This window comes from Ahaetulla prasina, chromosome 8, assembly GCF_028640845.1.
Source record: "Ahaetulla prasina isolate Xishuangbanna chromosome 8, ASM2864084v1, whole genome shotgun sequence".
Classification (NCBI taxonomy): Eukaryota; Metazoa; Chordata; class Lepidosauria; order Squamata; family Colubridae; genus Ahaetulla; species Ahaetulla prasina.
Window position 1 is genome coordinate 35,248,539 of NC_080546.1, and position 13,738 is coordinate 35,262,276.

The 13,738-nt window shown below is 43.2% G+C and overlaps 1 protein-coding gene across 4 annotated transcripts in view; it reads left to right on the top strand.

The window, feature by feature from the left end:
• Nucleotides 1-13,738, top strand: part of ZNF827 (zinc finger protein 827) — a 147,602-nt gene that overhangs the window by 64,931 nt on the left and 68,933 nt on the right. For all 4 annotated transcript variants that reach the window (XM_058192656.1, XM_058192653.1, XM_058192655.1 and 1 more), the window contains exon 5: nt 11,884-12,117. In XM_058192656.1, coding sequence (XP_058048639.1) covers nt 11,884-12,117 — 234 coding nt within the window. The remainder of the gene's footprint in view (nt 1-11,883; nt 12,118-13,738) is intronic.

Consider the following 13,738-nt stretch of genomic DNA (forward strand, 5'->3'; position numbering starts at 1 on the left):
CTCGGTGTTGAAAGTTGAACTAATTCACTTCTGAAACTGGTTGGGTAAGCTTTAATTGACTTTTATCTGCTCCTAATTTTTTATATGTAAAAGGTCATATTACAATGGGAGCATAGACTTGTCCAGGTTGAAGCAACTCTAAAAAAAACCTATTTCCTAATATCCCAATGAATCTTGTTGCAGACATTACTGAGGTTATGATGTACAGTAGTACAATTTCAACTGGGTTCAGACAGCGTCTAATCATGCTAGTTACTTAGACTTAGGCTACTCTGTAATACTGCTTTGGAAACGAAACAATGGATAGATTCTAGCTTTTGAATCTGAGCATTTTTTAAAACAAATAGTTTTATTCTTGATCATTATAACAACACAGCAGCACTTATGCTAATAATCTTAGGTGAATCCTGAAGCTATAGCCAGAAAGATCACTGACACATAAGTCAGGATATCGCAGATGGCAAACAGCATATCTGTCATTAGAACATTGTACATTGTACATTGTAAGGTGCATACATTGTTTTTTGACACATTCAGAACTTTTAATTCACATTTATGTTACTTTAAAAAGAGCTATAATGTTCTCTGTGCTCCGGTCAGGGTTTTCCTTACTACTCCCTCACTCAACATTTACTAAAGAAAGAAAAAATTAAAATCTGGCAGCTATTTTACTGTGATTTAAGGCGGAAGAATTTTCAGAAGTTGCTATAGAGAAAAGATGTTTGAGAAGTGTGATCTGTAGCTCTTCAGCCTTTTGGAGACTGACAGTGCCCTTTTCAATGGACATTAATTGATCACCTATGCGCATTGCATCTCAGTAAATGCGAGTGCTAAATGAACTGAAGGATCAGCAGAACGTATACCACCCTTTCCTTAGTAATTCCTCACTGATATTTTATATCTACTAATTCACTTTAAAATGCAGTTTTATGTCCTGAGGATGAGAAAAGTTTCTCAGGGAGCTACAGTATGGGATATTTTCCCCTTTCTCCCCCAATTGCAGAATAAAGTGATGGTTATAAGAAGCATTTTCATGAGTCTTCTTACCACCAAGGGAAGAAAAATTGCAATGCTTTCAGCAGTAATAGTAAAAATGGACATTTCAGGGTAGACTTAAGGAAATGTTTGATCCGCAGTATCTAAGCTCTTCTACTTCTATGGGCTACTGCTAAACATAGGTAACTGCAGTCTTCAGCTCCTTCACTGTGAACAGCTTTCTCCCATTTGCTTGGCTGAAGAGACTAATGATTTCTTCCTTGCCTTATTAAGATTGTTCTGTTCTATATTTATAATCTGATCATTTAAAATGCTTTGGGTGGTTTAAAGCACTTCAAAAATGCAGTGAAAACAGAAAATATATAATAGAAACAACTAGCAAAATGAAACAGCTTAAACTGATTTACAGGATGTAAGAACTTACAAAACTATTTGCCTGACGTTTGAAAAATGACATCTGAGTAGGTGCTTTGCTAACCTTTGTAGTGAAAGCATTCCTCAGCATTCTGGGAAGGCTCTTTCCCCAGTAACTGCCAAGTACACAAGGTAGCGGTGATCACATAGGAATTTGGTTGAGTCTTTCAATATGCTCTTAATCCTTTTATTCTGGGGTGGAATAAATATAGGATGGAAGGATGGGGAAAAAAAACCAAGAATAAAAGAAACTGAATGAATGCAGTTTGGAGAAACATGAAAATGATGGAATTAATGAAATATTCTTTTTTAGCTTTTTTGAGGTACAGACTTATAAAATGCCTGCAAAGAGTAAATTCCATAGTGAAATATACTTAGAGAAAAACTATTATAAGTATATATTAGGGACAGTTAGAAACATGTTGATATTTTCCTCTGTTAAAGCATACTGATTTATAAGAAAGGTAACTGATTTCTCTTAAGATGTTGATCTTTTTTAAAGCCAGGCTTATACCTATTTTTTTTAATTTTATTTATTTGTCATAACACCGTACATAAGTATAAGCATGAAGCAACAGTAGGACAGTAACGGTAGGCACGTTTGTGCTCTTATGCATGCTCCTTATAGACCTCTTAGGAAAGGGGTGAGGTCAATAGTACACAGTTTTTGGTTGAAGCTTTGGGGACTTTGAGAAGAGACCACAGAGTCAGGTAGTATATTCCAAGCATTAACAACTCTGTTACTGAAGTCATATTTTCTGCAATCAATATTGGAGAGGTTAATATTAAGTTTAAATATATTGTTTGCTCTTGTATATTGTTGTGATTGAAGCTGAAGTAGTATTCAACATGAAGGACATTGCAATAGATGATTCTATGAGTTAAACACAGGTCCAGTTGAAGGCAGCGGAGTTCTAAGTTTCCTAAACCCAAGATTTCAAGTCTGGTGGTATAAGGTATGTTGTTATATTCAGAGGAGTGGAGAACTCTTGTAAAATATTTCTGGACACGTTCAATTGTATTGATGTCTGAAATGTGGTATGGGTTCCAGACAGGTGAGCTGTATTCAAGAATTGGTCTAGCAAATGTTTTGTAAGCTCTGGTTAGTAGTATAGTGTTTCTGGAGAAGAAGCTACGTAAGATTAGGTTTACAACTCTTAATGCCTTTTTTGTGATGTAGTTGCAGTGGGCTTTGGCACTTAGGTCATTGGATATGAAGACTCCCAGGCCTTTGACAGGGTGGGGGTCATCTGTAAGATAGTGTCCGTCGAGTTTGTATTTAGTGTTTAGATTCTTTTTTCCAATGTATAAGACAGAGCATTTGCTGGTTGAGATTTGGAGTTGCCAACTTTTTGACCATTCTGACACAAAGTCAAGGTCTTTTTGAAGGATAGCTGTATTGTTGGTAGTGTTAAATAGTTTGACATCATCAGCAAAGAGAACACAATTACTTTTAATATGGTCGCAGAGATCATTAATGTATAATATGAAGAGTGTTGGTCCAAGAACACTGCCTTGGGGAACGCCGCTATTGACAGGAACAGGATTTGATAGGGCACTGCCTATTTTGACCATTTGTTGTCTGTTTGACAGGAACGCTGTTATCCAATTGTGAAGGGGTCCGGAGATGCCGTAGGATTTTAGTTTGAGGAGAAGTTTGTCGTGTACCACTGAGTCAAAAGCTTTACAAAAGTCTATGTAAATTGCATCTATTGTTTTGCCTTGATCAAGATTACTAGTCCATATATTTTTGCAGTGAAGAAGTTGTAAGTTACATGATAATTTTTTTCTGAAACCAAATTGTTTATTAGAGAGTAGGCTGTTTGTTTTTAGGTGGAGGGTAATGTATTGGTTGATGATGGATTCCATAACTTTACAGGTAACGCAGCATAGAGAGAGTGGTCTGTAATTTTCAACTAAGCTGGGGTCTCCTTTTTTGAAGACAGGGATGACCGTGGCTAGTGACCAAAGTTTGGGAAGGGAACCGGTCGTGAAGGCTTTTTCAAAGATTATGCTTAGGGGTTCTGCTATATAAGTGGAAAGCTTTTTTAAGAAGTATGCACATAGTCTATCAGGTCCTTTAGATAAGGATGGTTTTAAATTGCGAAGAGCTTTTGCAACATTTTCTTCAGTGAAATCTATATGAGTTAGGTCGTTGTTGGTGCGGTTGGGAAATTTCGGGTTTGAACCATTGCTGTTGACAAAGACTGAGCCGAAGAATGTGTTAAAGAGGTTTGCTTTAACTGTTTCATCATTATTTTCTTTGCCATTAGATTCTTTTAGTGGTAGGATGGATCTCGAGACATTAAGTTTGTTATTCACAAAATTATAAAAAGCATGATTGGAAAACCTATAATCAATTTTTACCTTCTTTGTTATACTAACCCAGGGGCCAGCAATCTGCAGCTCTGCAGCTCTGGAGCCGCATGTGGCTCTTTCACCCCTGCGGCTCCCTGTCACTCAAAATATGTGTTGTGTCTGCGCCCCCTGAGCCGGGCCTCCTGCCTGAAAGTGACTTGTAGCCGGGCCTGCTGCCAGAAAGTGACTTGGAGCAGGGCCTGCTGCCAGAAAGTGACTTGGACAGTGAGGGGGAAGGGCCGTCATGACTTACCTTGGGAGCACCGGCTTCCCTGGCTCAGCTCCAGGAGCCAGAAGCAGGCCAGGTGGAGGAGATAACGAGGCCTCTGTCCCCTGACTCTTTCCCCCCCCACGCCACGCCTGCAGACCCAGCTGACGGCAATCAGGCTTGGTTGAACCCTAGGTTTCATAGGCAGGAGAGGAGGGAACAACAGAAGCAAGGGTGGGGCAGGCCCAGGAAGTGCTGAGTCATGGAGCCACACCCCACAGGATATAAAAGGCAGCGAGAGCTGCTGTGTCTCTTTATAACAGGCAAATCCACTGATTAAGAGCTGAAGTTTGTTTCTAGGTGACTCACCAGCGTCGTGGAAGATAACGGAGGCTCTTGGCAGTCGCTGGCTATTCTGCTGCCAGAGCTGATAGTGCCTGCTAATTAAGCCATCACTCATACGGAGGCGAGGGAGGACAGAACAATATGTGTCACAACCACCAATGTGTGACACCCGCCAGCACGATTTATTGAACTTTTCAACCCCCGGTAGGCCAACCATGGATAAATCCAAGAAAAGAGAAGTTTCAGAAAAAACAGAACATTTAATTCAACTACATATGCTAGTTTTGTGGCCGCTCAAGAAATAATCAAGCAAGGGAAGTGTTTTGTGGCTCCCTGTGTTGTTTTTTTCTGTGGGAAACGGATCCAAATGGCTCTTTGAGTGTTTAAGGTTGCAGACCCCTGTACTAACCCAATATTTTAGATTATATTGTTTTAAGTTCATGTCATAAATTAAATATATGACATTAGGTTGTGTCTTATATGAATTAAATGAATACTACAGCTTGAAATAGATGCAAAACTAAGTTTTGTAGGGAGCGAGAAAAAGAGGGACTGAAAACTGAATATATCTTCTCTTTTGATGCCTGTTTTTTTTAAATTCAGAAATTGATAAGCAGTTCTGTAGTGTTTAGCAAACAGAAATACTAAGGACCCAGATGAGATCTTTCATGCAAAAAGGACAGAAGCATTTATTTTATAGTATCTTTAACAAAAAGGTCCTCAAACTTGACTTGTGTGCACTGTTACCTAGCAACATGTTATAAAGTCACTGAAGGAGTGAGATATATCTCTTAGATGAAAATCTAAACTTGGTAGATGTGTCAATGCCACACAAGGGAGAGATGTTATGTTAAGGAAGAAATTAAAACCATTGATCAGAACAATGTGCATCTAAAATAACTTATGGAATTATGCATTGAACCAACATGGCAATACTTAAACAAATCTGTTCCATAAAACAATGTTTTATTTAGTGGACTTGAGAAATTTATTAGCAATCTTTTAAAGGAAATATTTCCATTTATTATAAAATGAACAAACAAAAATATGAGTTAGGAGAAAGACTCTTAGGATAGTTCTCTGTCAGCTCTTTGCAGAAAAGTACTTGCTTTGGCCCAGATCAGTGCACTGCAGGCTGCTGTGCAAATGAGCAAAATGGCAAGGGCAATTAAAGAAATGAAAAAAAGAAAAAAAAATGCCAGGGCCAAATCAGATTGGGACAGTCTATTTAGATTGCTCTGAAGGCGTTGCTTGAGGAATCCACAAATGGGTCATTGATAGTTCTTGCCCCAAAGGATGTATGTGTTCTGTCAGTTTTGTGAGTAATTGGGACTCTGAAGGCAATTTCAGGCATAGCCATCCTGTGAGGTTCGTAAGTTTATAAAACACCAGATGTTGAAATACTGCTTTTTTCCCTCTATAAATGTCTATTAAATCTGTATTCAAGTATTGGAAGCTGAAAATCATCAATCTGTTATCTCCGTGCTATAGGTATGATAATAAGACTAACTTGATTGAGCTTGAGTGTTGATATTGAAGATTCTTGTGAGCTGGATACCTCTCTTTTAATTTATGAAATAAAGATGTGTTGAATGAGATGGTCATAAATGCCTTTTAAAGTATTTCAGCTATAACATCTAAGATATATTTATTGCTATCAATCAGCACAAAGTGTTACTTTTGTTCTGCTGGACAAAAGAGTAGAAAGGCTTTTTATTATTTTTGTAAGAATGTTAGGAATGGATGACAAGAAAAATTGGCAAATTATTTCAGTGAGCTATCCTTGTGTAGGAATAGCCTGTATTTTATTTTATTTATATGGATTTACTGTGGTTAGTATTGGGGATCTTCAGTCATAAAAGTTCCAAGCACTCACACAAAAAACATATATATATATGTATAAACACACAGATATACATACACATACATACATACATGTATACATACTCACTCATTCACTCACTCCTTCTTTATGACCCTGTAGCTCCTGTTCATGGTATAGTTAGCTAGCTAACTTGGAGCTATATATAAGAAGCTCTCAAAATTGTAAATTGGATGAATTTCATAGTAATGAACCATTATCAGGTTCTAGAGCAGCTTTTTCTAACCGCTTTATATGTTAGAGAATTGCCTTAGATTCAGATCATTGCTTGAAAGGAAGGGCTATATAGGGAGTCTTCGACTTATGATCATTTGTTTAGCAGCTGTTCAAAGTTTCCACAGAACTGAAAAAGTGACTTACAACTAATTCTCATATTTATGACCATCACAGCATTTCCATCCACAATCAAAGTTCAGGTATTTGGCAACCAGTATGTATTTATGATGGTTTTAGCATTTGGGAGGGGTGTCACATGATTGCCATTTATGACTTTACCCAGTTGACTTCTGGCAAGCAAATTCAATGAGGGAATTCTAGATTTGCTTAATTGTCCACACGATTCATTTATCAACTGTGCTGGTTTGTATATCAAAAATATTTTCAGGGATAGCTTATTTTAGCGCATGTGCTCAAAAGCCCGATTGAGCTTATTATTATTATTTATTTATTTATTATTTTATTAGATTTTTATACCGCTCTTCTCCCGAAGGACTCAGGGCGGTGTACAGCCGAAATAAAATACAGAGTATATACAATTAAAAGAAATTAAAAGAAACTATTAATAAATGGCCGATAATTTAAAAATTTACAAATATTTAAAATCTCTAAAACCCCAATTTAAAATCACTATTTATGCCAGTCCTGCTTGAATAAATAAGTATGTTTTAGCTCACGACGGAAGGTCCAAGATCGGGACCTTGAGGTAAGCCGGGGGGGAGTCCGTCCCAGAGCGCCGGTCCCCCCACAGAGAAGGCCCTCCCCCTGGGAGCCGCCAGCCGACATTGTTTGGCGGACGGCACCCTGAGAAGGCCCTCTCTGTGAGAGCGTACGGGTCGATGGGAGGCATACGGTAACAGCAGGCGGTCCCGTAAGTACCCGGGTCCTAAGCCATGGAGCGCTTTAAAGGTGGTAACCAGGATCTTGAAGCGCACCCGAAAGACCACAGGAAGCCAGTGCAAACTACGGAGCAGTGGTGTTACGTGGGAGCCTCGAACGGCTCCCGTTACCACTCGCGCAGCTGCATTCTGGACTAACTGCAGCCTCCGGGTGCACCTCAAGGGCAGCCCCATGTAGAGAGCATTGCAATAATCCAGCCGAGACGTAACCAGAGCGTGAGTGACCGTGCATAAGGCATCCCGGTCAAGGAAGGGACGCAACTGGCGAACCAAGCGGACTTGGTAAAAAGCCCTCCTGGTGACGGCCGCCAGATGTTCCTCAAAGGACAGCCGGCCATCCAGGAGGACGCCCAAGTTGCGAACCACCTCCTTTGGGGCCACTAACTCGCCCCCAACAGTCAGCTGCGGGTGCAGCTGACTGTACCGGGGTGCCGGAATCCACAGCCACTCCGTCTTGGAGGGATTGAGCTTGAGTCTGTTTCTCCCCATCCAGACCCGTACGGCTTCCAGGCACCGGGACAGCACTTCGACCGCTTCGTTGGGGTGGTCCGGGGTGGAAAAGTACAGCTGAGTGTCATCAGCGTACAGATGATAACTCACCCCGAAACCACTGATGACCTCGCCCAGCGGCTTCATGTAGATGTTGAACAGGGTAGGCGAGAGAATCGACCCCTGAGGTACCCCACAAGTGAGGCCCCTCGAGGACGACCTCTGCCCCCCTGTCAACACCGACTGCGACCGGTCAGAGAGATAGGAGGAGAACCACCGATAAACGGTGCCTCCCACTCCCAATCCCTCCAACCGGCGCAGCAGGATACCATGGTCGATGGTATCAAAAGCCGCTGAAAGATCTAATAGGACCAAGGCAGAGGAACAACCCCTGTCCCTGGCCCTCCAGAGGTCATCCACCAACGCGACCAAAGCCGTCTCCGTGCTATAACCGGGTCGGAAGCCGGACTGGAACGGGTCTAGATAGACAGCTTCCTCCAGGTGCCGGGGAAGCTGCCATGCAACCACACTCTCTACAACCTTTGCTAAAAAGCGAAGGTTGGAGACTGGACGATAATTTCCCAAAATAGCTGGGTCCAGGGAAGGCTTCTTCAGGAGAGGTCTCACCACCGCCTCCTTCAAGGCGGTGGGGAAAACCCCTTCAGCCAAAGAAGCATTTATAATCCCCTGGAACCAGCCTCGTGTCACTTCCTGAGCAGCCAGTACTAACCAGGAAGGACACGGGTCCAGTAAACACGTCGCATGCAACCTCCCCAGCAACCTGTCCACGTCCTCGGGAGCCACAGAATCAAACTCATCCCACATAACCTCAACAAGACGAGTCTCTGTCACCTCGGCTGAATCATCGCAATCATGGTCCAAGCCATCACGAAGCTGAACGATTTTATCGTATAGATAACCGTTAAACTCCTCGGCTCGACCCTGCAGGGGTCATCCCGCCTCTTGTTGAAGGAGGAACGGGTCACCAAACAGGGCGGCCGGGCGGTTATCTGCCAACGCAATGAGGGTGGAAACGTAGGAGCGTTTCGCCTCCCTCATTGCCACTAGGTAGGTCCTGGTAAAGGACCTCACTAGTGTCCGATCAGCCTCGGACCTGCTGGACCTCCAAACACTCTCTAGGCGTCTTCTCCGGCGTTTCATCTCTCTCAGCTCCCGGAGAACCAGGGAGCCAATTGAGATCTACGCCGGGTCAGAGGTCGCAAAGGCACGACACGGTCCAAAGCCCCAGCCGCGCCCGATCCCAAGCCGCAACCAGTTCTTCAGTCGTGCCGTGGGTAAGATCCTCAGGAAACGGCCCAAGCTCCATCAGGAACCTCTCCGGGTCCATCAGGCGCCTGGGACGGAACCAACGCATTGACTCCGTCTCCCTGCGGTGGTGAGTGGCAGTCCAAAAGTCTAGGTGAAGGAGAAAATGATCTGACCATGACACCGGTTTCGTCACTAAATCTCCTAATTCCAGATCATTAAACCACTGTCCAGAGATAAAAATCAAGTCTAGCGCGCCGCCCCCGATGTGTGTAGGGCCATCAGTTACTTGAATCAGGTCCAAGGCCGTCATGGAGGCCTGGAACTCCTGAACCACTGTTGATGACAAGCCGGCCGATGGCAAGTTGAAATCTCCCAAGACCAAAAGTCTGGGGATCTCAACCGCCACGCCAGCAAGCACCTCCAGTAGCTCAGGTAGGGCTGTAGTCACGCAGCAAGGAGCCAGGTACGTGATCAACAACCCCATCTGATTACGATGGCCCCACTTCACAAGGAGGGATTCACAGCCAGCTATCTGAGGAACAGTGGACTCCCTTGGCTCCAGGCTTTCTCTAATCACAACCGCCACCCCGCCACCCCTACCCTGGGCCCTCGGCTGATGGAATGCACAGAAACCCGGCGGGCACAGTTCTACCAGGGGTACACCCCCTTCTGTGCCCAACCAGGTCTCTGTAATGCCCATAAAGTCCGCGGACTCCCTCTGAATCAGATCGCAAATCAGGGGAGCCTTATTAACCACGGACCGGGCATTACAGAGCATCAGCCGTAGGCCCGAGCTCTGAGGATCTTGACCATCCGGGGAACGAGTAGGGACTGGGGGGCCGGAGCACATGATCGCCTTTAAACATCGACCACGTGCTCCCAAAGAACGATACGGCCCCCTGCCTCCGCCATATCTGCCCCTCCCCCTTACCGTACAGATGGAATAATACTCTCTGCTCTGTTCAAACCCCTCCCCCCCTGTCTTCGGACCAGCTAAAATAGTGTCGTGAGCACGCGCTAGGACTGGACATACCCTCCCCGACGGGTTTCCCCCATCACCCGCCCTTGCCCTCCCCCCCTTTAAAAATTCCCTATTTAAAAATCCCCAAAGGCTCTTCCTCAACGCATGCCACCTCTGTGGGTCCCAAAACCCGTCATTGAGGCCGGCCCTTGGTAGTGCAGAGGGCCATTCCTGCGAGGCGGGGGCACCTCGCAGGCAGAGGAGTTCATGTGCGGAGTATCGCATGTTGAAAAGTAGAGACAGCGAGAGAAAGTCATTTCCCCAGAATGGACAAGGCAAGAATAGATGGTCCAACCAATGGGAGGCCCCTTTGTCCGATGGAAAGTCAAAGTCAAAAATAGGCCAACAAACCCATATGGTAAGAAGGTGAGAGGCGCCATCGTCCCCACCATCGCTGGCACTGTCAATTCCCGGAAAGGGAAACCCCCGACAGCTCTTACAAAACCGGGTGGAATCCCCTCCCCCACCTCTTCAAACAGGGCGGGGGGAGTTCAAAACCCATCGGAGCAACAATGACCCAGCAAGGAGCATAGTATATGGGATCGAGAGGGACGCCGTTCTCAAAGCTCATCCCCCCCCGCGGCCTTATTTCCATGCCGCGGTCTCGTCCAAACTTCCGACACCGATGATGAGGGTGGGCGTAGATGTAAACTCAGCAGACCAGGCGGCGATAGACAAACGCGGGCGGGGGCCGTGTCCTTCCACCCATCGCCCCCAACCGCCCGCGCCATGGCCGCCACCATCTGCAGACTCCCAACAGGCCCGGTCTTCGTGTCCACCACCTCCGCGCGGACACAAACCTCAGCAGCCCAAACATACTCCCGGGCTGCTGGGAAGATGGAACCGTCCGGTGCCAAGGACGCCAGTATGTCCAAGACGTCCGAATCAGGAAGCAGCAGGTTGCCAGCAGGCCGCAGGCCGGAAAACAGCCGCCCGCTGTTTTCACGGGCCGAAAAACAGGCCGAAAAACAGCCGTCCGACCACAGGCCGCCTGCAGCAGGCCGCTCGCAGCAGGCCGCACGCCAAACGGAAGGGCCGCTCGCTCGCCGCATCGCCCCCCCGCCCCCCCGCCCGTTCTCAGCAGCCGCTAACCCGAGAGGGTCCAAAGACCCCTCCTACGGCTGCTGGGGTGACAATCCAGCGGGTCAGGGGGTATAGGCGGCTCGACGAGTCTCAGGAAGCCTCCATTCTCAGGTAAAACGTCCCTCGCTGTCTCCCGACTCAGCCGCGAGCCTCCATTCCCCACGCATGCGCAGAGTCAGATTATCAGGGGAAGTCTTATTTTTAGGGAAACAGAATCTATATATAATTATATAATATTATAAGGCAGCTTAAACAACAAATTCACTATGTAGTGAATATTGATCACTTTCCATTGCATTTTATAAAAAGTCAGTTCAAAGCTCGAAAGTCTAGGATTTTACATCTGAGAAGGTTATTTGAAACCAAACATTGTCTTGTTTTCTTTGTTGTTCTCAAGCCTATCAAATTACTTTTTCACGTAGTTTGCCACAGGAACCAAAGCCGTGTGATTAGTTTACGCAAGTTAGACAAAGAAAGGAATACTAGGAAAAATATGTGTTTTAATTTTTTTGAAATTTAATGAAGATATTTTTAAAAGAAAAAAGAAAAGAAAAATATTGGAGAAATATATCAAATTTTGGGACCTCTCGACTTGATTTCATGGCATACGATTTCCCCAGTGGTTGCCTATGTTTAGTTTTCTCGTGTGAACTTACTTTGTATTCATGCATTTCCTTTTACTGTTTCTCCCTTTTTCTAATAGCTGCAAATCAAAAAGAACCCTTGACACCTACATTTAAAGTGAAAGAAGAACCGAAGGATGAGGACAGTGCAAGCTCCATATTGTCTAAAACCAGTTATGGTTTTAGTCATGAACCTGAAGTATCTGTCCCAAGTATTCCTAAGGAGAATCCCAAACCACAAGAGGTGCCAGCAAATGTACTGCAGCAGGATATGTCAGTCAAAGCAGCATCTGAACTTCTCATGAAATTATCAGGTAATTAGTTACTTCAACATTAATCAATGTGGCAGTTTATGTTTATCCAGAAATCTCCCTTCCCTTTAAACCCTCTTAACCCAGCAGTTTCATTGGCACTTAAGCCTGACCGATCCAGCGATGCTCACATAATTTAAAATTTCAGAGCCATTATTTCATTGGCTGAAAATCTCTTAATTTGTATGAAAGGTTGTGTACAAAATGTTTTCAAGTACAACAGAATTAAGTAAGGTTGTTCCTATAGACACCAGTGTACTCCTAACAATTCCTGGATGCCACAGACTGTCTACTCTTGATTTTTTATAAAAGGTTTTAAATAAAAAAATATATGATCATACATAATTTGTGTCATGACCTGTATCATGTATCTGGAAAAATGGGTGATTGGGAAGGGGTTGTACCATATACTCAAATGCCCTGTTGTTCTATATTTTACTTTGGTGGTTTGGCCTCATTTTATAACTTTTATCAGTACAGTTAAAAAGAAATAGAGGGAGGGGGAAACTCACTTGGTATTTTTTTCAGGGACTGTCATTCTGGATGCTTAGTTGTATAGTAAGATAATTATATTTTATCAGCATGACAGATTTTATTCTTTATTGAAGACTTTATTCAGACTTCAAAATGTTCACAACCTGTTATAGAAAAGCTTACATTCTAGAATGTAGGTTCATATAGTACTGCACAGACTATATTAATGACTTCTTTGTGTGAATATGTTTATGTATCTATGTATCCAAAAGACCACTATATACACACAAGATAATAGTTTAAGGAAATACGCAGGAAAACCCTTATTCTCCCACAGCTCACTGAGAAGAGACATGTCAGGTAAGACCAACGTCCTTTCTCAGAAATTGGTAATGGTGAGTCAAAAACCACATAGTAAGGATTACATATGCTCAGTTGGAGGTCTTTTTAGGAAGGAAATCTAGAATTGAATATATTATGCTGAAAGAGATTGATCCCTCACTGGAATCCAAAACACTGCTTCAGAAGAAACAGGATGTGGATGCAAGTGTATTTCTTTTAAAAAATAGTTTTGAAATAGTGGAAAGGTCATAAAAAACTCTGAACTTTGATACTGAAAGTTATAATTGAAATTATAATCTTTGGGAACTACTCCATCCTTGTATGTTTGTTATATAATTAGGTATTCTGGCTTTAAGTTATTAGTTAATTCATTTCAGTCTAGAAGCTGGAAATAATAGTAGTAAAATTAGATAAATACTGCTTAATAATAGCTCAAAGTCCACATGCATTTGAATAAAGCTCCCCAATGCTGCCCTTAGCTTTCTGTTTTTTTGTCTGCTCTTTAAGTACACTGTGTATTCTGTGTAATTATCCTGTGATATTTGCAAACAGCTCACTTGGATAGATAAACTACTCATGTACAGATAGTGCTATATGCCTCCTAGGCTTTACAGAAATATTAGGTTGCACCCTATATAAAATATTCAGCATGTAATTATAGGAAATTGAGATTTTGATAACATTTTCTGCACCATACCTAGTGGCATAGAATTTGTTTTTCACTGAGAAAGCACATGTGTTTGTGGGTAATGTTCAGAATATAAATATAGAACATATAGTATAAAAAAGAAAGCACACATTTTGAAGT